The sequence below is a fragment of the Parus major genome, chromosome 11 (genome assembly GCF_001522545.3).
Source record: "Parus major isolate Abel chromosome 11, Parus_major1.1, whole genome shotgun sequence".
Lineage (NCBI taxonomy): Eukaryota > Metazoa > Chordata > Aves > Passeriformes > Paridae > Parus > Parus major.
Genome location: NC_031780.1, coordinates 7513821 through 7541711, shown reverse-complemented (window position 1 = coordinate 7541711; position 27891 = coordinate 7513821). Strand labels below are relative to the sequence as shown.

The following is a 27891-nucleotide window of genomic DNA, read 5'->3' as shown; positions in this document are numbered from 1 at the left end:
TTGACTTGTGATAAACCCAGCCTTGTTCCCACCTTGGACACACCTGGAGAACAGTGCCCTCCAATGAGATCACCTTGAGTTCTCCAAGCAGATGCCCAACACCTCTGGACATTTTTATGATCAGTGAGATACCCCCAGCTCTGTACCAAACAGGAGAGGGAAACAGTGCTGTAGCAAGGAGAAGGAAGAGTAATATCCTTTGGAATTGGCCAGAAGGTAAAAGACAACTAAATCTGGAAACCTGATGGTCCACTCAGCCCAAGGTATGGCCCAACTTTTAGCATAACACAGACAAATGTGACAGCTCCTCCAAGGCGAAGCCCACTAGACAACCAGCACCAGTCTCCAGCTGCTAAAGCTGGTGTGTGCCAGGAGTTTCCTTGAGGAAACTTTATAGTGACTTATGGATAAAGCTATCCTGCCCATAGAATTCTGGAATGGTTTGGCTTGGAAGGGACCTTAACAACTATCTCATTCCAACCCCCTTTGCTCCAACCCCCATCCAACCTGGCCTTGAGCACCTGCACTGATGAGTCACTGATGACCTGCAAAGCCTACAAAATCCTGCAGGAACATCTGAGCATCTACAAAAGGCTCATCTGAAAAACAGGCAAACCTCCCCCTCCAAACGCTCCAAGAAAGCAAAAAATTATCTCCCTGAAGCACTTCTTTTCCAACTTTTAAACTTGCCAGTGACTCAATGGCAAAATAGATGGCAAATGCAAGTCTTGCCCTGGGCTCCTGGGGCTTCAAGCCCCAGGCAAAAGGCACCAGTAGCAGCATTAGAGCACGTGCCTGGCTCCAACCACCAGCCCAGCTGAGGGGAACAACTCATGTTCATCTGAGCCCTCCAGAACCTGTTCCCAGAGGGGCACTTACATCGGGCACTGATGTTTTCAGGCAAGCTCTGTTTGGAAGAGGAGGAAGGGTAGGGGCTGGCTTGGGAGTGAGGGAGAACAGTAGAGCAGCGGCAGATCTTTCCTTTGAGACGTCCGCTTCCCTTTCAGGCTGACAGCTGTGGCCTAATTTTCAAGAAAACTGACAAGCGCCTTATTTCTCCCCCTATAATTTCTCATCACTGCAAATAAAATAGGTTAAAGGAGTGGGTGCAATGCTGTGGCAACAGGAGCCGGGAGAGGCTGATCCTGTTCAGGGCGTGCACAGCTTGTACAGAGATGGGAGCTGTGGTCCTTGCTCACCCTTCCCCATCACTTTGCTTTAAGATGAAGAAATAAAAGTGCTTTTGTTTCTAAAAGCATGGCCAGGGAGCAGGTTGCTGCCCTTGAGGTGGATGAGCCTTTGGATACCCATGTAGGGAAGGCAAACTTTGGGGAAAATGGTCCTGCTGGCTATCTCCAGACCTCTGAAAGCAGGAGGACAGACTATGGCAGGAATACACTCTGTGTTTGAGGGTGAAGCTTTCCAGAAGGAAGAGAAGAAGGGACTGGGAAGAGGTGGCAGTGTCCCATGGCTCAGGGATAAGCGTAGCCTGGGGTGGAAAGTGAAGCGGCCTTGTCTCTTCTGCCAACAACTCAAGCACATCCTGGAGCTCAGGGAAGGAGGTGCCTGTAATTCAGCGAGCCCTGCTGCATTTCCTACTCAAGTATCAGCTGAAAAAATACCCCATTTATGCCATGGTTTAGTCACCCCAGATGCTATTTCAGCTTTAGTGCCAGGCTTGCCTCCATGCCCACTGCCTCTCAGCATTGGATTGGATCACAACGCCTGCCCTGCCTTCTGAGCCAGGATACCTGGAGAGATCCCAAGGAGGGACACAGCCTGAGGAGCCTTGCTCCCTCAAACCCTCCAAGGCCCATAGATGAATGAGAGGAGAGCAGATGGATCCTTAGGATCCTGCCCTGCCAGGATCCTAAGAAAGCACCCAGTGCTATGAAGGTACCAGCTCCAGGTGTAGCTGAATGCGAAGAGCAGTTCATACACAAAGGGAAAGAGCCCTGAATGGCAGGAACTTCAACCAAGGTGGCTTTTGCACAGCTCTATGCTTTCAGCGAGGAGTTGAAGATGAACCACCCAGAGATATCTCATCTGAGGACATCCCATCCTAGGAGCAGAGTGCCCAGCTGGACCCACTGGCTGAGATAAGCTATTCTCAGTTTTTAACTGAGTGTGCCCTGCACCTGGGGGATAACTGAGCAAGATCCCCTGGAAGACAGGTAGGGGAAAAACACTGTTACTCAGCCTGATTTCCTGTTCTGGCTCTTCCCTCCACAAAGATGAATAAACTGAGTTGTCACAGCTGCAGAGCCAGAGAAGGAAGCACCACCATAACACCTGAGCCCAAACAAACAGGATCAGACAGGTTAAGCTGCTTTTCCACGATTAGGGTCCTCACTCCATCAGCTAGGCAAAGAAAATTTGGGAGACACTTCAGAAGCTGCTTGTTCTGAATCCCTGCTCTGCAGAACATGACAGTCAGCAAGCAGGGAAGCTGTGGGCTCCTCTCCTCACTTGTCCAGTTCACTTTCTCCCTCCTTCCACAGCCTGCTTTTCCACAGCATTCCTGCTGTGATCCTAGGGAAAGTGCTGGGAGGAAGCAGGTATCCCTACCTGGGGACCTGCCCTTTGAAGGAACTTGGCCATTTTGTGAGGATTTTCCTCTCCTACACACATTTCCCCTTCCTCCCCTCCACCCTCTCACTGACCCAAATTAGTCCCAGCCCACGCCGGCAATGCCGCTCACATGTGGTTCCCATTTTTCTACAGGAAAACCCATCAAATCCTTCCAAGCAACTCCGAGTACAGCTGGCCCTGGAGCAGCTTTGGTGGGTTAGCACAGCAAACTCATTTCCAGGACCTGGTGCACCCCAGCTCATCCAGCCCCTGCAGCTCAGTGGAGGCATGTTCTGTCCTTCCCTGGAGGTACAGCCCCAGGAGGGAGTTGGCCAGGGCTGGCCCAGCTCCTGCTCTCCCAGCAGGGATAATCCTCTGACAGGGCAACCAGACTCCTCCCTTGCAAAGGTCACGCTGTTGGTGACTGCTGGTGCATTGCGACTCCAGAGCAAACCTCTACCCTGGGGGAAGTTGGGTTACCTCCCTCTTGACTCCTACTTCATGGGGTTGGGAGGGTATCAGAGTGTCCAGAATGATGTCCCAGAGCCTCAGTGAATTAAAATCTCAATAAGCACATGCTCCTGTGGGCTTGTGGAGCCCACTTTGCAATGTAAAAGAGGAAATTTGAGAGCTGGGGGCTTTTGGAGGTACAGTGGGGTTTGCTGGCTTCCTTCCAAAATCCCACAGGAGCCAGAGGAGAGCCTGGAGGGTGCTCACAGTGCAAGCCTGGAGCAGAGGGAGAATGAAGGAAAGCAGAGCCTGTTTGCCACCACATCACTGTAGCACTGCTCTGGATCTCCAGGCATGGGGTTTTACATGGCAAGCTGGGGGGAGGAGGTTTTGGGGACAGAGAGAGTTAAAGGGAGTCACAGAGGAATGGGCTGGAGATGAGCAAGGAGAAGCCCACTGACCTTGGGGCATGTTCACCACCCTGCTCCATCACCCTGTGCCTGGCTGCAGCTCTGGATGAGAGGGAGTCCCTCTTTCTGCTTTGCAAATGGACAAAAAAAAAGCAAACTAAGAAGCTTTCTCTGGTTCCTCCTCTCGGCGAGGCACGAGGAGGGGGATGGCGAGTGCACAGTTCGTTAAAGCCGGAGGGCAGGCGGCCAGCGAGCATCCTGGCAGGCAGAGCAGTGGATTTTCGCAGGCTCGCTGCCTCCTGACACAGAAGCTTCCCTTGTAGCACTCACAGCTGTTTGGATTTTACCCGAGTTCATATCACAGTTTATCAAAGAGGCTCCATTTTTTTCCCCCTTCTTTTTTTTTTGCACTTTGCTGAGTACAAGCCAAACGGTTCCCACAAAAACAAACGCAGGTTTTGTTCTGCATTGCAGTGGCACGGAGGGTGGGAGAGAGGAAGAGGTGACACGTGTCCCCCCTCCAGCTCTGATTCACTTGTAGAGGGATTTTCAGGGCATGGGTTTGGCAATGGGAGCTGGAGGGGGCACAGTGGCTTCAGCACATCCAAAGGAAGGACCAGGAGTGGGTCCTGTATCCCAGCACTGGGTGCCTGCAGATCATCAGGAGGTATTGGGGTGTTTGGCCAAGGAAAATGTGTGTCCAGAAGAGCTCAAGAGCATCCAGGCTTGGGGAAGAGGAGGGTTTTGTTTAGGCCCAGTTCCTAAGCCACTTCCATTGAGGGGCTGGGAAGTGAGGACAGCACAGCAGGAGGAAAGGGCAAGGTTAGGGATGAGGTGGGAGCCAGGATGGGGCTGGGGGGACACTGGCTCACTGCAGCATAGAGGCATCCTGTGCTCGTGGCACCCCCTTATCACCAAAACAAACACCCACTTGCTCCATACAGGATCCCCAATGCATCCCTTGCTACCCAAACCTGTGGCTAAACCCCCAGCCCACTCCCTCCCGACAGCCCTGCTCACTGGGATGCTGGCAGGCAGCCCTTCCCACTCTCCCAGACGGAGAGCACAGCCCTGGGAATGCCAGGCAGGCCAGTGAAAAGCGATTTAACATGCACCTCACTGCCGGCCTGCCAAGAGCATTGGATGGATGTCTGTGCTCACACTCCTCCAGCCCTCTCCTCCCCTCCTCTGATTTCTCATCCTGGTTAGCAGATTCAAACTCACTTTGTGTCTTTTTCACTACTTTTTGTGGAGAAACTGGTGTTGTACAGTCAGCCACAGCCTCTCAGAGCCAGAAGAGCTCTGTCATGCCCCAGAAGAGGGACTGGCCACCCCAGCCCTAAGGGCATCACGTACAGTCCTCCATGCACACAGTGTGACCTGCCAGTGTTTGTCCTCAGCTCTCCACTGGCCTCATCCCAGCAGGGCTTTGAGATCTCAAGAACAGTCAGAATTTCCAGCCAGGTGAACTTTTCCCGTCTGCTGGAATTATAAATCTGTGGCCCCATCACGAGACTTGGGATTTTCCAGCTCTCCAGCTAATGCCATAAATCGGCTGAACAACCTTATATGCTCCAGCCTATGTCTTCCAGAGTGAATGGAGAAGCAGCCAGCCCCCCTGGCCAGCCCCCACAGGGTTCAAGAATACCCCAAAGGCCAAGGACCATCTCCAGTCAAATGGACAAGTCCCACCAGATATATCACATGGGAAGTGGTTGGAAAGTCATGCCAGGGCCTCTTCTAAGTAGTTTAACCTCAGAAAACACCCTGTGAGAAGGTGCCAGGCAGTGGGGAGGTTTGTTTAACAGCTCTGTAAAACAAGCTGAGACAACCCCTTCGTGCGGGCCTGCCTGGGGAGCAAAGTGCTGACTCAGGTATCCTCTCTGCCTCGGGGTGCCACTGCTCTTGGAGAAAATGGCCTTGCTGGGCTTAAAAGTTAAGCCCTGCACTTCAAAGCATCCACACACGACATGCATAGGAATGTCTCCAGCCACTCAAGCACATCCCATACCCTGGAGGGTTCATTTGCTGTGGCAAGGTACATCAGCCATGAATATCTGAGCTGTTCCATCTCAGAGAGCAGCAAAAAGCCGGCTGCTTTGGTGCTAGACTTGACTTAGCCAGCTGAACCGGCTCAGATTGACCCTGGGGACAGCACAGGAATTGCACAACCAGCCCTGGGGAGGGACAAGAGGGAAAAAGACAGCTCCTTGCAAAGACAGCCAGCCCTATCCTCACACTATGCTCCGAGCAGCAACACTGATGTCCATGCAGTAGGGCTTAACCTCTCCCTTAATCCCCACATCCCACAGCGCTGGTACCAACCAACAGGCATTAACTCCAGCCTGTAAATCTCGGTGTGAGCCGAAAAGCTCGGTGCCGCTCTGCTGCCTGCCTCCTGAGCGGCCAGGCAGCTCTCCCTCCACAGGGCTCCTGCCCGGAGGACAGCCGTGCTGCTCCAAGGAGCCATGTGATGCTTTGGAAGCGCCTCCGCATTTTTCTGCTGCTCCAAGAGGTCAGTACTGAATGGGAATATTTGCTTCTTGCTTAAGGGCTCTGGTGAATCCAGGACGGCCACGTGCCAGCCAGGGCAATTAGTGAAAAGGGTGGAAGGCCTCAGATCTGCTTATCAAGGTGGGAGGTAACACTGATGCTCCTGCCTCTGACAACACTTTGGGAGCAACCTTCGAGTGCAAACATGCCTGGCTTGAGAGAAGGCAGCACTTGGTATTCTTAGTTTTGAATGCAGACTAATTTTATTGGCTTCCAGCCTAAAAAAGGTCACAAATGACAGTATGAGAGAACTGACCCCCTAAGGAACATTGTCAGCTGCAATGCAGAAAACTGATGCCAAGCCAGAAAAAAAAATTTGGAAGAGATCATGGGAGCAGGTTTCCCTCCTTCCTCCAGGGGAGCATGAGACTCTGTGGGATTCGTACCATTGGAATCCCCTCAGCAAATCCATTAGCCAGATATTCATGAGGCATCTAAACAGCATTGAAGAGCCTTCTCCTGCATGTTGCTCTTCCTTTCTCACAGATCACAGATGACAGCGAGTTGAAAGGGACCCACAAGGATCATCAAGTCCAGCTCCTCCTGCTGGGACTCACCTTGGCACGTGAGTTCCACCAGAGTCATGGGCTTTCTCTCTGTGAGGTCCCCTTGGGTTGAGGGGATCCCAATCCTATAGCCCTTGGCACAGGTGAAGCATCACACCATGGTTTGATGGACACTGGATCCCACTTGGGAAGGCAGCAGACCGATCCATCCCTTTGAAGCATGAACAGTGCTGGCAGAGGGACCAGGTGCCAGTGCTGGGTTATCTGCAGCCTGGTGGTCACAGGCAAAGAAAAAATTCTCTGGATACTTCCTTATGAATGATAGAAGTTTTTGGAGCTGTTTCTCTGCTATTTTGAAGGAAGTTTGTGTTTCCACTTAGTTCCACCCTGTATTTTCTGGCAAAGCATCTTGAGATACCTACCTTGGGACTGGGGTTACTGATGGTGAGACCACCCATCACAGCCCCTATCTCTGCCTGAGCCAGGCTTGGAGGGTGAATTCTGCCAGCGAGGGCTGCAGGTACTTCTACCACCCATCTCCCAGCATCAGCCAGGCTCTGGAGCAGTTCTACATATCTTGGGGAACACAGGTCCTTCCAGAGCAAGAGACGGTCCCATCTCCTGCAGAGGTCACTGGTCAAACCTCACTTCCATCCTCAAGCACACAACGTGCCATAACCTCTGTCTCTGGGACTCCGAGGACATATCAGGAGAGCGACTAAAGTCCTTTCAGAGTCAACAACCAAGCATGAAAAAACTTGAGTTGGATTAGAAATAAACTACCTTTAATCGCACACCTCCTATGTGACCTTGTGGACCTTTGAATTTGCCCACCAACAACGTGACAGGGAAAACTGCTGTGCTGTGCTTGCATAAAACCCCTGTCCCCCATTTCCTTTTCCTGTGAACACTAATCCTTCAGCTGGAAATCATTGCCTGAATGCAACAGGTCTATTTTCCTTCCCTGTTCCAGTGTTCCCAGGCTAGCCTGGGAAAGAGGCAGCAGTGGTCCTGGACCACACTTCAGCAGATGATGTCCCAGTCTCTCAAGCATCCCCCTTGTGCTCTCCAGCTCAGGATGAAACATCCCCAGCATCTCTTAAGTTGAATACGAGATTGGCTTCTCACCCTGCTGTGCAAAACAGCTGAGCTGGCTTGTGGACAGGGGAGGGATGTAACGTGGGAACGCGCATACGGCTTCAATTTGAAAAGTGGCTAAAAATAGCTCCATGAGGCTCCCACGTTCACTGAGTCTCTCCAGCAAGAGATCAATCTTTGCCAGAGAGTCCTGTAAAAGTTTTTTTCCTCTATTCTCATCTTGATTTTTCTGGAAGCAGCAGAGATGCAGTCTACACCAGTCCTTTACCCACCACCAGTAGGTTTCAGAGTTAATCACTGGTACCTGAGGGCATGGCTCACCCTCCCAGAACGACCACTTTGGCTCCAGTCCTGCATCTACCCCATATGAGCAACAACGTGACTTGACAAAGGACAGAGTCATCTGTTTTTTAATTATTTTTTTTTGCTTTACCAGATTTTTTGGGGCATGAGTCACTGTAAAAAGCCTCAGCTTGCTGAGCTGCTGTGAGCCAGTCCTACCGCACCTCTGGCTGGCTGCTGGGAAAGCTGGGCCTGCCAGCCAAGGCTCCTCCTGCCACAGCCAGAGGGAAAAAGTTGGAGGTGGCTGCAGTACAGGAGAGCTATTAAATGGGACCCTGCCCAAGGTCACTGTCACTCTGGTCACTCTGCTTCCCTAACACAGCATGAGGCCACTTCCCTGCCAAGGGTGGCTTATTCTAGGGGCTGTGTTGTCTAGGGAGAGGGAAGTGGACACTGCGAGTGGGGTACTGTCTCTAAGATTAATCCAGACTTGGGCAAAAATTACTGCCCAAGCAGATACAACTCCATACGAAGCTCAGCTTAGCAAATTTTGGGAGCTCTGCATGCTGTATTTTCCCACTGCAGTGATGGGAGCCCTTCATCAATACCTGGCACACCCCTGTGCCTTTGGAGAGGTGGCTCTCTTCTCCCACAGAAGCATGGCTTGTATCTCATGCTCTCCCCCTGCTCATTTTGATGCCACATCCCCAAAAGCAAGGTAGGAAAACCCAGGGTCCCACCAGCTGTTTCCACCAACCTCCTCACTGATTTCTCCACCCTGCCTCAACCATTAACCCTGTTATTTCCCAGCGAGCTGAGAAATGGATATCCCTTTCAGATTTTATTGCAATAAAGATGACTCCCTGCCAGCTGCCACGACACTTGGCATTCCAGCCTTCACAACATTTGGCTCTCCAGCCTCTGCCTCAGCTCCTTAAAAAGCTGAAGCAGTATCTACCAACTCTATGTACCGAAACACATGGGTTTGGATGGGTGAGCACCTCACCAAGCTGGCTGGAGAGATTCACTCAGCTTGGCACTCCGAGTGCAAGCCTGTCTTTGTGCTCTGGCTGGTCTAGTTGTTTCTTAACGAAACAGGCTCTGACAACACTATTAAATAAGGAGCCACTTTGCCTCCGGGGATGGGAGAGAGAAATATGGTGCCTTGACATGTGAAAGGCAAATCCTGTTTGCTCCAAAATCGTTTGTTGGGAGAGCAAGGGAAGCTTGAGCAAATTGTTTTGGCTCTGAGTGAATACAGTACTTGGGCTGCTTGACCCTGCCATCCCTGTCCCACCTGTGCCAGGGGTGCTCAGGGGCTTCAGTAAGGCTGGTGGGGTGCTCTGACCTGATGATGAAGGCTCCTCTGGTTTCCAGGAGTTTCCGTTCACTGCTGAAGCGCTTGAGCAGGTTGATCATGAACTTGTAGAAGTAGGAGTTCATGGTGGGGGTGGAGGGTGAGCACTCCAGGCCTTTTGTACCTGGGGAGGCAAGGGGAGAGCAAGTAAGAGCTGCCAAAGCTTTGATGAGAGAGCAGACACCCAAAACATGGCCACAGTACTGAGAAGATGAGGGCAGGGGCATGGAAAGATTTTCAAGCCTCATATAACATCTGGTTGGTTCAAGCAGAGCCAGCCCTGTCTTAGCTCTCTCCAGCCCAAGGGAAAGCATCTTATGGTGGTTGCAGCCCTGGAAGCAGCACCTGGGGTTAAAATGGGATTTTTGGGAGTTCATTCCAGAGCTATTTAGCTTCAGTAGCTGCTAGAAGGAGTGCCTGAGGCTCTAAATTGAGCCAATCCCATCTCCTCAGATATGGCATGTACAGCCATCCCAAAACAAACAGATTGCTGGTGAGTTGAAGAGCCTGTAGTCCAACCCCAGAAGCCACAGATGCCCCAAGCCCCATGTGCATGTAGTGGCAAACACACACAGGCCACAGCACGGACATGGGTTTATACTCAGTGATGTGATTTTCCCTGAGCAGGAGCCACTTGGTGCAAGTGTCACATACAGTGAGCCTCAGGGCTAGCATAAAGCACAAGTCAAACCACAGCAGAGCTCTGGGCTTAGGGATTGCCCTGGTCTGAGACTCTTGGCAGGGAGGGCAGGGAAAGGGGCAGCCCCCAGCTCAGGGAAATATCCCTTCCAAACACAAGAGCAGGGAGCTGGCAGGTAAAGATTGCTTTTCCCACAGTGAAACCCCAGGGGAGATGGTTTATTTAGCAGGACAGCGCTCAAAGCAAATGTTTGGAGAGAGCATTTCAAAGGCGACTTTGCAACAAGGGGAGTTCTCTCCCTTAATTTCTCCTTTGGAAAGGCCACGTCTAACTGTGCTAAGGAGGGAAGCCTGCACACACGAGCACCCCAAGGCTATTCCCCACCCACTGCTTCCATCAGATAACCGAAGGAAACCTGAGCAGTTTGATTTATGGATGTTGTCTGCTTCTACGGACACTCAGCGGAGCATGGAGCAGCCAATTAAAGATGCAATTAAGCTGCCAAAGCCCAGGAAAGCTGATGGAAAAGCTGCTGGTCTGCTTTCTATCCTGCCTCTCCCAGTGATACATAAGAGATACATACAGGGCAGCTTCCCCAGGTTTGGATTTAGCATCTAAGAGAACATAAAGAGTCAAAGAAAAGGGAAAATGAAATATGAGGTCATTCTGACCAGAACCCGGTGTCCTCTTCCCACTGGAGCTGTGTGTTCACCCACCCCTTGGTTTATCTGTAACCCCAAGCCAGGCTTTGAAGCAGGCAGCTCCCCGAGCACAAGTGTTCACCATCGCATCATGTTTCCCCTCAGCTGCAGGGAAGATGATCTGGGCAAAGGGAAAAAAAAAAAAAGGGATCCAGCCAAGCCAATGTGCTCCAAAACAAAGGTGTGTTTGTTTGAAGGCAGGGAGTACTCAGCGTGAAAATACAGCCATGCCCCACGTGTCATCACTACAGCTGCTCAGCACTGCTCAGAAGAGAGCAGAGACACAGTCTGGAGGTGACATGGGGCAGCTCTGCCTTCCCACTGCTCCTGCCTGCAGCTCAGCCTCAAACCTCCCAGCAGAACCTGGGAAGGCAGGTAGAGACCAGGCAGAAACTGTCTTTGCAAAAAGTTGCAAAACTGATATTTCTGCCCACTTTCTCAGCAGCTCTGAGGCATCCAAACCTGGCTGTGCTGCAACATTAGCTAGCAGCAGGTAGGACATCCCACCCTCATTCCTACCAGCTAACAATGCTCCAGTGCTGTAGCTGGTCTGGGGGAAGGTCTGATCTTGGAGATTTTCCCTTCTCAAGACCCCAATGGCACAGTGTTCCCTCCACAAAGCAAAGCCAGGTTTGTGCCTCATTGCCACCTTGCATATCCTAAAACACATCCCAGAGAAAAAACAGGAGGAAGAAGCAATTTTTCTCCTCCCTGACAGAAGCAGCACTTTTGCTGTGCACAGGACAAAGCCCGGGAGCTGTATGGCTTCATGACAGACCAGCCACAAGCTGATATATGCTCTGTGGTGCAGCATCTCCTGCATCTTCAACTGGAGACTGGCAATGACCTGTTGGATCAGCTGAGTATCCAAAAGTCAGAACTGCCTTGGAGATCAGATCCCAGCTACAGTCTGGAGGACTTTCAGTACTGCTGTTTTCTTCCATTGACTTTCCTGAACCTTGGACCTTTCTGCCCAGCCTGGGAGCAAGTAAGTATAGGGATACAGAGATGGTGAAAACAAGACTGTGCCCTGTTTTTCTTAGGAGAAGAAATCACGTGAGTCTGCCCACTCCAGGGAGCCTCTTCACCGTTCTTTGCCTCTGGGAGCACCGAGACTGAACTCCAGAGGGATCATTTCTCCATTCTTTGCCTACCCCGTAGGCATATGAGCTATGCCTGCAGGTCCCTAAGGAAGGTTTCCACAGTGGCACACCATGCCAGAGAAGCTTTGCCAATGCTCTCTAGGGCTAATGCTGGGAGTGAGGAACCAGTATGTAGGAGTCTGCCAGGCTGTAAAAGGCTCAACCAAACCTCAGACGGAGTTTAAACAGGCAATACTTCCAAGCAAGCAAAGCAGTTATTTTCCAAAGCCTCCCAATCCTCCAAACTTCCCGTTTGTTCTGTTTACAGGATGTCTAGGAAGTGGCTGGCACCTTGTGTGCCATGGTGTAACCCTTCCTGGCGTAGCCTGGAGCTCAGTTCGCTGCCCTGTGGGTTACAGCTCAGCACAGTGGCATTCCCAGCCCGACAGAACTGTAGGAGCAGCTTGTCAAGTGTTTCTCTGAAGCACGAGAGACAAGCAGAAAGAAGTGTTAAGAAAACTGTGGCATAATTAATTGAAGCTTGCACCTCTCCCCCTTTCCCTGAAGCAAGACTTTGCAGATCTGTAACCTGCCAGATCTGCTGTTAACGTAGCTGGGGCTGGTGGCACGTCACGGCTCTGCTTTTTTTTTTTTTTTTTTTATTTGGCGTGGAGGAGGGAGCTGGAAGAAGAAAGATCTGTGCTCAGAGGAATGATGAAACTCAGTCCAGACATTCACTAGAATAGGAACAAATGGGAATTTTGGGTTCAGAGGAGTATCAGAGCAGTGAAACATGAAGAAAGACATGTGAGAATTGCAGCTCCATGGCCGCAATGTGTCCACATCAGCCTGGGTCCTTGTAACTGAATCACAGAAGCGACCTTAAAGCTCATCTAGTTCCAAGCCCCCTGCAATGGGCAGGGACACCTTCCACTAGACCAGGTTGCTCAGGGCTTTATCCAATCTGGCCTTGAACACTTACAGGATTCAAGGTTACAGGTTACACAACCTGTGCCAGTAACACATCACCTTCAAAATAAAGAACTTTTTCCTAATATCTAAGCTAAACATATTCTCTGTCAGTTTTACACCATTATCCCTTGTCCTATCAATGACTACAGCAACCCTTCGCAGCCCAGGACACAAGGCTACCAAAATCCTTTCCCCAGATTGCCTTCACAGACTGGGGTAGAGCCAGGGACACAAGTGGGCTCCTTGGATCATCTAAGTCAATACCAACATCTGCTCCCCCAGCCATGGGTGCCAGCTCGAGCGGAGCACAGTGAATGTCTGTAACCCCCCAGTGCATCCCTGAGCGCTCACCAGCGGCTCATGCTGTTCCCATCGCTTGCGTGGCCACACTATAAATCAACCGAGACAGGCAATTAGGGATCTATATTAAGGCCCTTATAAATATATATTGTACATCACCCTGGAACATTCAGGCTGTCTGGCTGCTTGATGGGCTGAGCTGTGTCGAGACCTACAGTATCCAAAGTGTCCCCACATTGCTCCAGGTGAGCCTGGAAGACTCCGACACGAACTTGGATTTTCCTATTTCAGCCACAAAGTTCTGAACTTCACCCCAGCATAAAACATAACTTCTATTAATTTACTATAATTGGTTTCAAACTAGTCTTAATTAAAACCGGTGTGGACTTGCTTAACTCCACTGAAACCAAACTGAAATAAGATTGGAGCAGAATTGATTCCTTTCTGAAGCGAGCTAAAGCTGGGTAAGCTGGTTAAAGAGTATCCACAAGGGTATTTGCGGTGGTTTAGCTAAAATGATTTACCGCAATCTCTAATTGAAGCAATTTCAGCTCGGATATAGGGAGGGTAAGCTAAGAGTTGGCGAGGCCAAGCATCCTTCCCACCCGAGTGCTTTCCCCAAGGCATCATGTTTCCAGCTCAGCCCAGAGAATGATCTCCCTCAGCTCCTCTGGGAGCAACAGGGATAAACCCGGCGGCAGCCAGAGCTGGTCCATGAGCCTTCAACCCGCCCGAGCGCCAGCGGCGTGGGAGTCGGCACTGCCAGATGGTGCTCGGCGAAACCCCGGGCAGCGACGTGGGAATCTGCGCAGCGTCTCCCCCCGGCAGCCTTCCCCAGGATGTTTTGAATTTTAGCTTTTGCAAACACCGAGTGGTGAAGCCTCGCGGAGCAGGATAAAAATAGAGCCGTAAAAAAGGCAAATCCTCCCCTCCTCCTCCCAGAAAGCCGGCGCAGGGCGTAGCTGGAAACAGATGTGAACATGTCGGCAGCTCAGCTGGGCTCTGGAAAACCTCCACTCTCCCCTCTCCAGAGCACAGGATGCTGCTGACGAAATAAACCCATCAAAATTCTGGATTGCACAGCCAGGGACTGTGCTCAGCCTGGTTTTGCCTGGGCACACATGCATGTTTCTCTCCTTCCTACCTGGCTCGAGAGCCATGGGTTTGTAATTCCCAAGACTTTAACATCTCGACAGAAAGGGGATCCCAGATGGGTTGGGGTACATATTTTGATGCCAAATGAGGCTTTTGCTGCTTCTGGTTCTCCCCACCTTATGTAGGGGCTGTGCTCACAGCTGTCTTGGAGGAAGGTAGCAGGCAATGATAATTCTGATGGTTTTCCCAGGAAGGTCAGCACTCCACTACTGCCTCATTTTTCTTTGCTAAGGTAAATCAATAAGCAAAAATGCAGCAGGGGTATAGCTCTGCCATTGCTCAGGAGCATGAAGTACCCAGCAGAGATGCAAACCAGGAACAGTTAAGCTTCATGGTGAGCTTAGACTGGGTTGAGGCTCCTGCATGGAAAGGTGAAACGTAAGGAAGATAACCTGCAGGAATGAGCAGCCATGGGTTTTGCTGGGCCATTTCCACACCAATATTCATTCTGCTAGTTTGTGTTTCACCTCATTCCTCACCTCATCCAACAAATTCCTCACAATGTCTTGGGGAAACTGAGGCAGCCCAGCAAAGGAACTCCAAGGGAGGGCTTGGCTAGGAGTGATTTATCTACGCCATCAACTTCTCCTTTATCCACCACTACAGATCAGTAATCCCAGCTGTTATTTGGGAATCCCCAGGCTTTCTGGCTGGCTGTATGCTGTGACCATCTCAGGAGGGATGGATACCTGGAGGCACGCCAGGCGAGTTAATCTGGATGGTGTCTCCTGGGGTTTTCCACAGCATCCCAGCTCCGCTATTACACTGCATCCAGGAAAACAAACAGATCACCCTTTCCTTCAAATTCCTCTCCTCCCCAAGAGGCAGAAGAACGTTTATGACAGTCAACCCTCCTGAACAGCTTCATATGCCAGTGCAAAAAGAGATGCCACAGACACCAACCATCAGGAACCAGACTGCTGAGCTCCGAGCACCCAGGAACAGGCCTCTTTTCTCTTGCCTGCTTGGCTCCTCTGCTCCCTGCTGTCACACTCCTGATCCTGCAAAAACTGTTGCTCCTTCAAGAGCAAGTGGTTGGTGGTGTGATGTCAGCTGCCTCATTGCCTTTTGTGGGGAGGATGAGTAAGGGAGGGTTTCACTTTTTTCGTTCTCTGACACTGGAAATAGCAGTTTAGCAAATCTGAGCCATCTGACAAGAGGCCACTTTCTCTTTTCTACCTTTCATGGACCTCCTGTACACTACAGACTTTCACCTGATGTTTGCAGAGGCTGCCCTAACATTCTACAGACTGTATGGAGGTGGGACCTGTAATACACTGCCACCTCTGCAGATCTATGACTACACAAATGAAGCAACAGACAACAAGAAGGGAGTGGTTTGGCTCACTGAGAATAAGATCCCCCACCAAGATATTTCAAAAGCAAACCCCTAACACAGAATATCTCCACTCTAGAATGTTGCATGTTCTCCAAGGGGGATACAGCAAGACTGAACTCAACAGACTACATTTCTCAGGGTGTCTCCTCCAGAGTAATCCACTGACTCCTGGGATATCCATGGTCAGCCAGTGGAAACCAGTGATCTCAGGCACATTAGTGAATTCACATACAGAGTCAGACTCCCAGTAAATATCCTATATATAGCGTGAGGTGCTCAGAGGGTACAGCACTGTCCCCACCATCTCCGGCAGGAAGCCAGGCGGGAGAGACCGGACCAAGCTGGAGAGGAAACAAAGGGCTGGAACTGCTTCACCTTACAAAGCTGTGCAGAAAGGAAGGAAGAGATGTGTGCAAGAGTTACCCTGTGCAAGGCAGCAGCTGGTCTGGCATCCTTCTGGAATGAGCTTTTGTCTCTCATGCAGAGCAGAGCTGTAGACCAGGCCGGAGGGTTTCCACCTATGGTTTCACGGAATGGTTTGGGGTGGAAGGTACATTTAAAGGCCATTTAGTCCAACCCCCTTGCCATGGCCAGGGACACCTCCCACTAGACTAGACCAGGTTGCTCAGAGCACCATACAACCTGGCCTTGAACACTTCCAGGGGTGGTACTCGTATCTTCTCTGGGCAATCTCTTCCAGTGCCTTGCCAACCTCACAATGAAGAATTTCTTCCTAATACTTAATCTAAAATTACTGTCTTTCAGCTTGAATCCATTCCCCCCTGTCCTTTCATTCCACGCCTTGTCCAAAGTCCCTATTCTATTCTAGTTTTTCTGGAGCCCTTTCAGGCACTGGAAGAGGCTCTAAGGTCTCTCTGGAATCTTCTCCAGGCTGAACAACCTCAAATCTCAGTCTGTCTCCTTAGTAAAAGTGTTACAAGCCTCTTATCATCTCTGTGACCTCCTCTGGGCTTGCTACAACATGTCTATGTTCTTCCTGTGTCTGAGGATCCCAGATCTGAATACATTCTTCCAGATGGGGTCTCACCAGAGTGGAGAAAAGGCACAGAATCACCTCCCTTGACTCACTGACCTCGGTGACAATCACTCTCAGGTCATCTGCTACTTTTTCTACAGGGTTGGAAAAGACACTCCCAAAGCAAAGCAGGCAGCTGGACTCGTATTGTACTGACCAGATTGGCATTTGCACCATCACTCTGAGGACTGGGAAGCTCTTGGGCACAGCCCTGCAGCCCTTGTCCCTGGAAAAGTGCACAGAAGGTACCAAGGAGACACTCCTGGAGGTCAACACCAGCCACCCTCTCCCAGGGCAGTCAGAGCAGGTTGGGAGGAGATGTTGGGTCTCCCCGACAGTGCTGAGCTGGGCTGGCCCCAGTTCATTGTGCTTGGAGAAGGCGTCGAGGGCAGCTGACCTTACGTAACCGGAGAACAAAGCAGCTAAATAAAAACTGGAGCTGGGAACGGGCTGCGGAAGTGGGACACGGCTTTCCTGACTAATCAACCAACATCTGAAGGAAACCGAACTCAATGGCAGGGAAACAACTGCATAAACACATCCCGAGGGAAGAAAGGGAGAGAGAGGAAGTGTGGGGAAGACCATGGGGGCACTGGCCCCTTCCACCTCCACTCCTGCCCTTATTGCTTGGCTAGCAAAGCCTGGAGCACCAAGACAGAGAGCACAGCAGGAAATCTGCCATGAGCTCAAGGATTTCAAAGGGTGACCTTGCTTGTTTACCTGCAAAGCCACCAACTGCACACTTGGAAGGGCCTCTGGGATAGGAGAGGATTGGGGCTGGGATAGCTCAGCAGCTCTCCTCCCACTGCTGGCATCAATGGCAACTCAGTCTGAAGTGGATGAAGGGAATGGAGAGATTTAACTCCGGGGACAAAAGCTGGAACCCTGCAGCCCCCACTCTAATCGGATAAAAGCACCCATCCTACTCCCAATACAGCACTGTCTGAACCACAGCACCCTAGGGAACCATCCCATATATCCCAGTACAAAACCAGAAAGGGGTACACCCTCTCTTTGGGGCCAGCACCTCATGATTTTTGCCTGGGAAGGGCAGAGTTTTGGCTCACTTGCTCTCACCACCCAGGACCACGCTCAGACATGGGGATTTCCATTGGCCACTGTCCTGCTCCAAAAAGCCCTCCCTTCAAGCAATCCTCTGACAAAAGGAGTATTTTTCAGGAGCTTCTGATTTTCCAGGCATAATCCAGGAAGGTCCTGGCCCAGCTGTGACCCTCAGTTTCCCTGGGGGAACTCCAGCGGCCCATCCAGTCTCAGCCTTGGGTGGTCAAAGCCAGACGGACTGGGGCCATGATAAACGTCCAAGGCCAATGAACCTGCTCCTTTTTCCCTCCCCAAAAACATCTGCCTTTGGTTAAAAGCCAACAACCCTGCAAAGCTCAGCCCCAAATATATTCTTAAGGAACAATTTTCTGGTGCATTATAGGGAAGGGGAAAAGAGGTGAGGAAGCCAGAGCCCCACTAGGACCTGTATAGGGGCAAGTTGTCCCACCCTGGGGCAACAGGAGCTCCGGCTCCAGCAGATCTACTCCAGGAGGGGAGAGCCAGACTCTTTTTAAAGGTTACACTTGAGTAAGTGAAGCCAAGCTGCTCTTCCAGATAGCTAATAGGGGCCACGGCAGCCGTTAGGATCCACGCCATCCAGCCTGCTATTTTTAGATCATCCAGAAGGAAGGAAACCTCAGACAACCATCAGTGTGAGCTGAACTGCAGCTCCTCAGCTGCTTGGCCGGCACTGCAGGAGCCGCTCCACCCAGGCAGTCTCACTTCTGACAGTGGGAGGATGGATGAGACTTGCAGAGAGCTTGGGGAGGTCACCAGCTCTGCAGCCCTCACCTCTCCATTGCAGAGATAAAGCTGCCAGCAGGAAACAGGTAGATCCGCAAAAAAAATCCCACCCTGAACAGCACAAAACCTGAGCTGGTTGCTGGTGCAGACATTTTTAAGACCAGGGAGGGGCGAGCGATCCAGGATCTTCAAAGAAAACAAGGCCTGGGGATGGGAAAGCAAAGCCTCTCTCTCTGGTGGTGATTTTGCAAGGCCCTGTGGCTGCATCCTGCACAGGGAGAGGCAGACTTGGCTCAGTGCTTGGGTTGCAATCCAAAGCTCACATGAAACGTGCTTTTGGCTGGGACGACCTGGCCTGGGGAGTACAACAGGGAGGCCCTTAAATAGCAGCGGAGGAGGAGAAGGAGCAGCCAAGCAACTGTAAAGCATGAACCACAGACAAGGGAAGGTGAAAAAAAAATTCATGTGCCAGGATAATTAATGAAAGGTTGTTTTTTCTTTTTAATCTCTCAAGTCCCCAGAAAATAAGATCGTCCCTCTTCATCTCTCTCCTGAGGTTTTGCCAGACACTCAGAGCAACATAATAGTTCATAGCCAATGTGGGCAGCCCGGCACAGGGATCCCTCTGCATCTATGGATGTTTTGGAGACCTGGGATTGCAGCCAGCATCTCATCCTGCACTGATTCTAGAGCTCTGAGGGCTTTTACAAGGAGAAAAGAGGCTGGAACCCAAGGACCCATGAAAAATAGGACAACAATGACATCTCTCCATACTGGCCTCTGGAGCATCCCACTGCTAAACCCCTGACACATAAAAAAGCATGGGAAATATAAAAGTAGGGGAAAGAGCAGTTAAAATAAAAGCAGTGCCTTGGTCTGCACCATGGCAGACTCGATCCCCAAACTATGCTGTGTGGGGATGAAGACATTGATTTATTACTGTAAAAGAAGCTTCTCCTTTTGCCTGAGCAAACCTGACTGGTGCTATGGAACATGAAGAGAGCCCAGGAAGGGGGAGGCATGGAGCTGTGGCACAGGGGCACTCACTGGAGGAATTCAGCTGGCCAGCCCTGGCTGGGACATGAAGTTCCACTGGGCCAGGTCGCACGTCAGAGCCATCAGAGGGACCATGACCCTCCTCTGTCTGTCCTGCTGGGGAAGAAGCGATCTCAGCCAGCAATTCCAGGTCCTTCAGGATAACCTGTGGAGAGAGGGATGGTGCAGGGTGAGCTTTCCTTTCCAAATCCACATATAGAGAGGGTGAGGTGGGAAGCAAATACCAAATCTCAGCACACTGAGAAAGGTACAGTAATGCTTGCAGAGGTGATGGGGCAGGAAAGACAAAAGAAAAAAACAACCCAACAGTTTCTGCTCTGAGAGCCCAAGGAAGCATATAAAATAAATGCAAATTTACACAACAGGGCTTGCTTTCCCCTTGTCCCACTTTGTGGAAGTCTGGGTTTTGCATTTCCCTCATAACCACAGATTTGGGACAATCTCAGCTAGAGCACAGGGGTGTTCTGGGGGCACACACTAGTCAGCTCCCCTCTGCAAGGCAGTATCCCAGGGAAGGCTCAGCTCAGGACATTGAGACAGAGCTACCATTTGAATTTCATAGCTCTTTCTTTCCAGAAGTCACCAAATTGGTCTATATATAGCATTTCTGGAGAAGTTATTACTGGGTGGGTTTTTTTTTCCGTGCTCAACCCTTCTCAAGTCTCAGGCTATTTTGGGTCCCCCTTCATTCAAATGTCCTTGGGTCGAGATGTTTCATCAACTGACCCTGATGCTCTAAGTGCAGCAGGGCTGTGCAGAGCTAAAAGGCTGCCAAAATGGTTGACTGCCACGTCTTTACTCTTCAACATCTGGCAGAGCACATCCCAACCACTCTTTGCCCACCAGCACAGTATCCCAGGCTTTCCCTGTGTTCTCACAATGCATCTTTCTGAAGAGCTGCAGTTATACAGGAGTTTTAGTTTCTGAGCTAACACAGAAAACCTCTCCCTCTGGAAAAACCAAAAGCCAATTATGTCTTTTTTTTTAATCATGACTTGAGGTCAGATTCTTAATCCAGCCTCTCAGAGCTGTGTGATGAGCCCTGAGATCCTGCTTGGGGTCAGGATTCTCTGACCAGGGTAGCCAGTGGCCAGCACTACTGGAGGGTATGCATGGACCTCTCAAGCTTTGGAGGGGTTAAGGGGTCTCCCCCTTGTATAGGTTACAGGTAGGAGGTGGAAAAAGCAGCACAGGCTGAATTTTACAACTGAAAAACATGGAGGAAGTAACAAGCAGGAGTGATCGGTATGTGAGCACTGGGAGGAAGAGCAGGCAGCCACAAAGACCTGGGGTTTTCCAGCCGTGGGAATGAGGCAGGAAGCTCCAGCTCCTGCTGCTTCTTCCCAACATGCTCCAGAGAGGGTTCCCAGCTGGGGACAGAGGAAAGGCAGGAGTGCTTGGTATGCACTGCACATCCCAGTGCTAAGCAAAGCTGGAGCTGGCGGCTGCTTTGTGCGAGCCAGGAGGCTGTAAGAAAGCAATATCCTGCCATTGCCATGGCAACGACCGGCTGCGCCAGGAGCGAGCTGGTCCCATCCGTCAGGATCCCAGCGGCCATCGGACCTGACAGCGTTGGAGCACGAGGGCCAGAGCTCTTCCCAGCTGCCAGGTGAGGGTGTGATCCTGACAGCCAGCCTGGAGGATCAACCCCCAAGGGCGTTTTCCTGATCCCGAGGGGATTTCTGGGAAGGTTTCCCAGTGGTGATGAGATGTAGGACAGTATGCCCTGCTCTGGGCAAATGTGTGCCTGGTTAGTGTAAATAGGAAGCAGCATCATGATGGATGGGGAGACTTGTCCAATGTCTCAAGCCATTCCCAGCACAGAGATGAAGAGCAGCATGGAAGAGGACGAGCTCTGGGTGGCCCAGGAATGAGAAGCGGGTTTTCACACAGTTATAAATAAGCAGCTATTTCTCCTCTCTGAGAATAGGCAAGATTTCTCCCTGCATTGCCTCCAGAGCATGGATTTTGAGGGCACACACAACTGTCAGCGTCTCCAGATCTAGGTCAGGTTAATTTGCCGCTTGTTCTGGTTGAACGGAGCTGAGACCAGCTCTGCTGGCAGCAGCACAGGGGGAAAGCAGCCCCTGGATTGTGTGTGCTGGATGGGATGCACCTCCCTGTGTGTGCAAAACCGTGCTGGGTGCTCCTGGAAGGGGCGGGGGGGGGGGCATTTGCCTTTCATCAGAACACTGGGCTGGCCCCAGCCCAAGGCAGAGGAAGGGGAGGTGATCCCAAATGTGCTGCAGACCCCTGGCAGTGGGACTTAGCATCCCACAGCACATGATGACTACTAGGACAGCAGAGCAGGCTGCGGCAGCAGCTCCTGGGACACAGGCAGGCTAGGATACGGACTGGCTCCTCAAGGTGCTGTCCTTGCTGGTATTTACAGATAAGCTGGGAAAAAATGAATAGATTAAAATGCCTGAGTGCAGCAGGGAGATGCTCCTGGGTGGCCTTGGATGTCCTAGTGGACATCTAATATTCCCTGGGCAATGAAATGGGGCACTCAATAACTCAATCAGGTTATTCTTGCCAAGGAGAAGATGGGAATTCAGCTGAAGCAAGATATTACCAACACAGAAAACAAGAACATTAAGAGCTGCAAAGCACTTCAAAGGGGTCCAAGAATATGGGAGGCTGTGGAAAACCCCATAGCATTTCAAGGATGGGCAACACAGGTGGTGGAGACCCAGTGGGAACAAGAAAAAGCCAAGGATGCTGCTGGGTGCTTCCTCCTTCTCCACAACATAAACACAGCCCCATTTGTTTTATATTTTTCCTCCTTCCAATGCTTTTAGCCATAGCCAGGGAAGGAAGTGAGCATGGGGAGGCAGTCCTGGAGTTAGGAGTGGCCAGGAGTGAGGCTGGCCGAGTCCAAGACACAGCGTGAAAATCAAACTTGTGTCCCTCCTGCCTCCATCAGCTTTAAAGACAGAAAAAGAAAAGAAAACCCACCAGTAATCTTCCCACAACTATTTAACCAAGCCTCTTTTCAGGTACCTGACACAGCAACTTTTATCCTCTGATCTTGCTAAGATCTACTTTTTTTTTCCCTTTCCAGGAGAGGATAGGGAGCAGAGGGAAGGCAGAAGGCCTGGGGGCTTCTCCTTTCCTCCCTAGGGCAAATCCTGCCAGGTCACGCTGACACATGCTCACAGCTAATACAGCTGGCCGTGGGGGAAGGCACTTGGTAACAGAGCTACAACCATCCCAGAACAAGCTGGAACCTGAAAACTCCCTGCCCAGCCTCCTGCTTTTGTAAATCCCTCACTGTCCCTGCTGCTGGGGGTGTGAGGGCCAGGCCTGCAGTGCCCAACACTGTCACACCTCAGAGCACCTCTTTAAATATGTTTAATTAGTGCCCAGGGAGCTTAACATGCCACCTGATGTCAGTCAGGGCAGGATGCCAAGCAGGTATTTCACAGAATCATAGAATCCCAGAGTATGCTGAGTTGTAAGAGACCCACAAGGATCACCGAGTCACAGAATCCTTAAGGTTGAAAGAAAAATCTACAATCACTGAGTCCAACCACCATGCTCACAACCAAGCTATGTCCAAGTGCTATTTCTTCATGCACTGAAGGGTAGGGAAGGAGGCAACACAGGTCCAGCTGGTGGGATGGGGCTGCAACAGCCCTGGAGTATCACTTCAGACCATGCTGTGGGAGACTGGATGCCTGCAAACCCTTCAAATTCAACACACACTGTTCCAGAGCTTATGACAAGCAAAGGGTTTGCTTTTACTTGCTGTCTCCCATCCACCACCTCCCTCTGCATGCAGGGAACCAGGCATGCAAAGCCCAACTCACCAAGTCTTGCATCCTGCATCTCCATCCCACCCTACACCCTCTGCGAGCCAGCTCCCCAGGACAGAGACTGCCTGTCCTCCATGGCAGACAGGTTTTCTGTGGTTTTAGTCTGCTCCATAACTTCACCCAGGAATGCTACAAGCACCAGATTGCCAGTTTACCCCAGTTGTTCATTGTACATATAAACTGTATATGTATACGTGAGTTAGGAAATTGTGGTCTGAAACTGGGGCTAAGCCAAGAAGCTCCCTATGGATCATACTCCCCACAACGAAACTTCCTATTTCTGCAGGATGCAGCACACAGATTATTGTTCAACCAGGTGGTCTTGAGTCCTCAGGGAAAGCATCACCCCATTTCTGCTAACTGGCTGCTTCAACTTACAGCTAACCAGGCTAACTGAATTTTCCACTTTCCAACTGGAATTATACACATTTCTCTGTACCCTGTTTCAGTCCAAATCTCACCCTCAGGGTAACTTTCCTCTTGAAAAACAGTTGCCTCCTTGCTTCAGTACATCATAGCTTTGAGTCTCACTCCAGAGAAGCTTTACCACCAAAAAAAGTTTAAATAAAGCCAGGCATACATATATTACAGTTTTCCTCTTTGCAGTCTTTAGCTTACACCCTCTGCTTTGCATCAGGTCACAATATTTCAGCTGTGGCAGATGAAAGGCCAGGAGCTGGAGGACAATGGCTCTAAACCCAACAGAGCAAAGCTCCAAACCAAGCCATGCTAAAACAGCTATTTGCTTTGGCACAAGCCTTTGTTCAGCTTCATTGTACTGGGATTGGGTATGACAGGAGAAGTTCACCAGGATTTAGTGAGACAGCAGAGCTCAGAGCAGGGCAGAGACCTGGCTTTGAAATCCTGCAGTGCTGCAGCAGGACACTGCAGCAGAACATGCAAAGGAAAGAGATGACTATCAGTACACCACCATCCCAGGGTTTTCTTCTCTTCTAGTTTAATACTGGAAACCCAAAAAAGGGTAGAATGTTTCCATTTCTTGTGGGAAGTTGGCTTGAGGGTCATGTAGAGGTTCAAGTTTATCACAGAATCAGGTAATGGTTTGGGTTGGAAGGGACCTTTAAAGGTCATCTGGTTCCAACCCTCCTGCCATGGGCAGGGACACCTTCTGCTAGGTAAGGTTGCTGAGAGCCCCATCCAACCTGAACACTTCCATGGATGGGGCAGCCACAGCTTCTCTGGGCAACCTGTGCCAGTGTCTCATCATCCTCACATGGAGGAATTTCTTCTGAGTATCTCATCTAAACCCGCCCTCCAAAGTTAGTGGCAGTCAAGGCTCAATTCACTCTCTCTAGAGAAGGTCACCAACTCTTGAGAAGACTTCTGAAGGAAGTAATTCTGTACTCAAAGCCTTGCCCACCCACCGCAGAATGAGCAGGTTTTCACGTTAGCAGAGTTGAGGAAGCCCGAGTCTATCCTGCTTCACATCAGATACCAGCTCCACCTCATGCGTCATTCCTGCATGACTCAGACAAAAGTCCCAGCACAACTTTCAACCCCCCCTTCAACAAGATTGAGGGGAGCAGATAAGCAAACAGGAACATGTTCAGCCATAAAGAAACCATTCCATTTTGGAGCCGGAAAAAGGAAAACAAAGCAGAGAAAGAAAGCGAGTAGCGTCACTGCTTCATGTTTTTCTCACAGATGCCTTGTGGTGGTGAAACAGCAATCCACAGAAGCCTCACAATGCCTCAGCTCCTGTTGTCTTCAGCTCAGCTCCTGGATCCATTCAGAATCCAGGGAACTGAAAGACAACATCCAAATCTGCCTTTGCACCATGAACTTGCAGAAGGAGGCAATTTGAAGAACATGTCTTCTTTTCAGCAGTGCCTTTAGCCTGCAGGTGGAAAGGTCCTACTCACTGCTCCCAAACAGAATTTCCTAACTTTTCATCTTTCCCAACATCAGTTTTTCAACCAGGGCAGCAAGACTCCTACAGACAAACCGAGCAGACAGTGTAGAAAAACCCACTCCCAGTAGGATCCGGTTACATCTTGTAAGGAAGTTTTCAAGCACATCAAATTTTAAGCAGGGCTTTTATAGATTGCCTTCAAAACCAGGTCTCAAATGCAGGACGGAACATCTCCCTGTCGGGGAAGCACAGGAAGCAGCATGAGGTGACGCAGTGCAGCAGCACAGCGTCTGACAGCCAGGAATCCTGGATCCTGACTTGTCTACATATCAAAGGGAACTGCCTGCTTCAGCTTTGCTCCAGCTTCTCTGTGCTGCCTTTGTGAATCTTAACGAGGTCTCTTGACCATTTCTTTACTGGCACAGGAGAACTGGGTAGGAAGGGGATTAGGAGAGATGGCAGAGATGACTCAGGACACTGCAGATGCATCATGAGATACTGGCCCCTGCTCAGCACAGTGGAGGTGGTGCAACACCCTGTGCTACTTGAATGACAAAAACAGGCGTGAGAACTAAAGGGGCATGGATCTGGCTCCATCCAGCCTGAGTCTTTCTTTGCTTTGGGCTTGATTATTTATGGCAAGTGTAGAGAGAGAGACTGAGACCAGCTCAGCAAGACAAGACCTTAAAAATAAGTGCCTGAATACAGTCTTTCAGTCCGATGCACAGACTAGCACTGATCCTCCAAAGCCAGAACGTCCTTTGGTGGCAGTCAACTGCTCCAGGGCACATCAGCAGAGTGACAGGTAGCCTCCAAACTGTGTACAGGGCCCAGTGAAACTCTAGGCACTATATAGAAGGATGTTCAACCTTCTTGGGAACAAAGATGATACTGACACTGCTGCCCAGCAGGTTCCCTTGGGCAGCATCACAGGACAAAGACAGCACAAAAACCCTCTGAAGATGTGTGTGCTATACCACACAATATGCACAGCTCTATCTGGAAAGAGAAGGGAGATGCTTCCTCATCAGAGCTGATGTTTAGCTCACACAGGCCCTCATGCTGGGTGATCCCCAGGTTCTTACCCAGGAGCTTCTGGGGGGGTCACAGTCTGCAGGTGACGTGGGACAATATGACTGTGCACGCAAATACTGCACTGGCTAAACAAGCACCTCACATCCCCTTCCCTAATAGGCACTGACATAGCAGGTTAGTTAGCTCAGAGTGTCCTCATCATTCCCAAAAACGTCCAGCTCAAAACCCCCCTACTATTTCAGTCATTTCTATTTCCTCTGCAGAAAGCAGCAAATCTGGTTGACAGCCAGCTGAGTGGTGGTGGTTAATGGATTGACTCGTCTATGGATTTCCTTAAAAAAAAAAAGGCCACCTCCAAACATTTAAATAAATAGAAGGCAGGATTAAATAAATCAGCTTAAAATTACTTTTGAGCCATTCCCAGTTATGTCACATGGAGGAAATGCATCACCAGGGTCCTTTCTTCACTGTTTTTTCCAAATATTAATAAGCAGTGTAATTGCAACATGACTCACTGAGATCTCCTGCCAAGCTGAAGAGACTATCTGCAAGATGCAGGCTTTCTAGAGCGTTGCAAAGGCAGATGTGTGCTTGGGGACTCTTTTGGAAAGGTTTGCATTGTAAGCAGCAGGGGATGGAAAATGGCCAAGCAGTTGCTTGCCTTTGCAAGTCATTCCCTCGCTTGCTCATTCCCTTCCCTCCTCTCTTAACGACCCCCTCGCACATGGGATTTATTGCAGGCTTGGGGTCTGGTGCTCTGAGCATGTAAGGCACAGCACAGCGTGTGATTTTTATTCCATGAGGAAGGTCTGGGATGAGAAACCAGCCGGGATCATTTCTAGTTCTGGGAAAGAGGATTCAGCTGATGGTGGAAGTTCTACCAGTGCCTGAACCAGCTGTGGGCCATGCTGCTGGCCTCCAACCCAAGCACTAAAATGCTCCAGGAAACAACTTAGAGAGGGGTAAGACAACAACGACACCAAAATTGAGATGACTGACGCCAGAGAAGAGGGGTAAAGAAGCAAGACAAGCAAACAGGAAAATGGTGCAGCACCTTGGGAGATGGGAGATGAAGAGCAATAGCAGGGCAACCTGGCTCAGTTTGCTGACTGATTATCTTCTCTCACTTCCAAGCTGAGTGGTTCCCAGCCAACCTGATGCCACTGGGACATTTCCTGCAGCCCTGCCAGGCAACGCTGCTGCTGCCCTCCAAGCAGTGGGTGCTGCTTAAATGCGTCATGAAATGGATTTGGCAGTGCCAGCTTGGACACAATCCCCCTTGCATCTTTACAGAGGTTGTTGCAAGGCACCTGAGTTCCCACTCAACAAGGATCTTACCATGAGCCCAGCCCCACTAGTGAAGCCCCATCTGCCTTCCCAAGCAGGCAAAAAGGAGACTTAGGAGCTGGTTTTGAAGGATCCACTCTCAGAAATGAAGAACAATGTTTATACATCAGAGAATTTCCAAGACAGAAAGATTTTCAGCTGGTCAAGTACCTGCAGGCTCTGCATCGAGGCTTCTTCAGTTTGGCCAACAGGGTAAAAGCTCTCAGTGTCAACAATGGCCAAGCCTCACAAAATACCTCAGTTGCACCAAGAAACCCAAAGCCCAGATGATGGAGAGAGTAAGCTTCCAGGATTTTTGCAGCACCTACCTCATCTGATTCATCTGAGAGGGTCCGCAGTAAGATGGGGAAGAGGCTGTCAGTGTGTCGGAACATCTGGAAGCAGAAAGGTGGGTGGCATCAGTCCTACAGGCCTGGTCATGCCCAGCCACAGGACATTTGCCCTGAGGGAGGCTGCCGAGACTTTCACCAGCATTTTCCATCTGCGCTGGAGAGCTCTTCTTTC

At 50.5% G+C, this 27891-nt stretch overlaps 1 protein-coding gene across 2 annotated transcripts in view; it reads right to left on the bottom strand.

Moving 5' to 3' along the window:
* Positions 1-27891, bottom strand: part of VAC14 (VAC14 component of PIKFYVE complex) — a 57816-nt gene that overhangs the window by 11696 nt on the left and 18229 nt on the right. For both annotated transcript variants that reach the window (XM_015640250.1, XM_033517183.1), the window contains 3 exons: positions 27696-27761; positions 19306-19459; positions 9219-9351 (listed from right to left, as the gene is read on the bottom strand). In XM_015640250.1, the coding sequence (XP_015495736.1) occupies positions 9219-9351; positions 19306-19459; positions 27696-27761 (353 nt within the window). The remainder of the gene's footprint in view (positions 1-9218; positions 9352-19305; positions 19460-27695; positions 27762-27891) is intronic.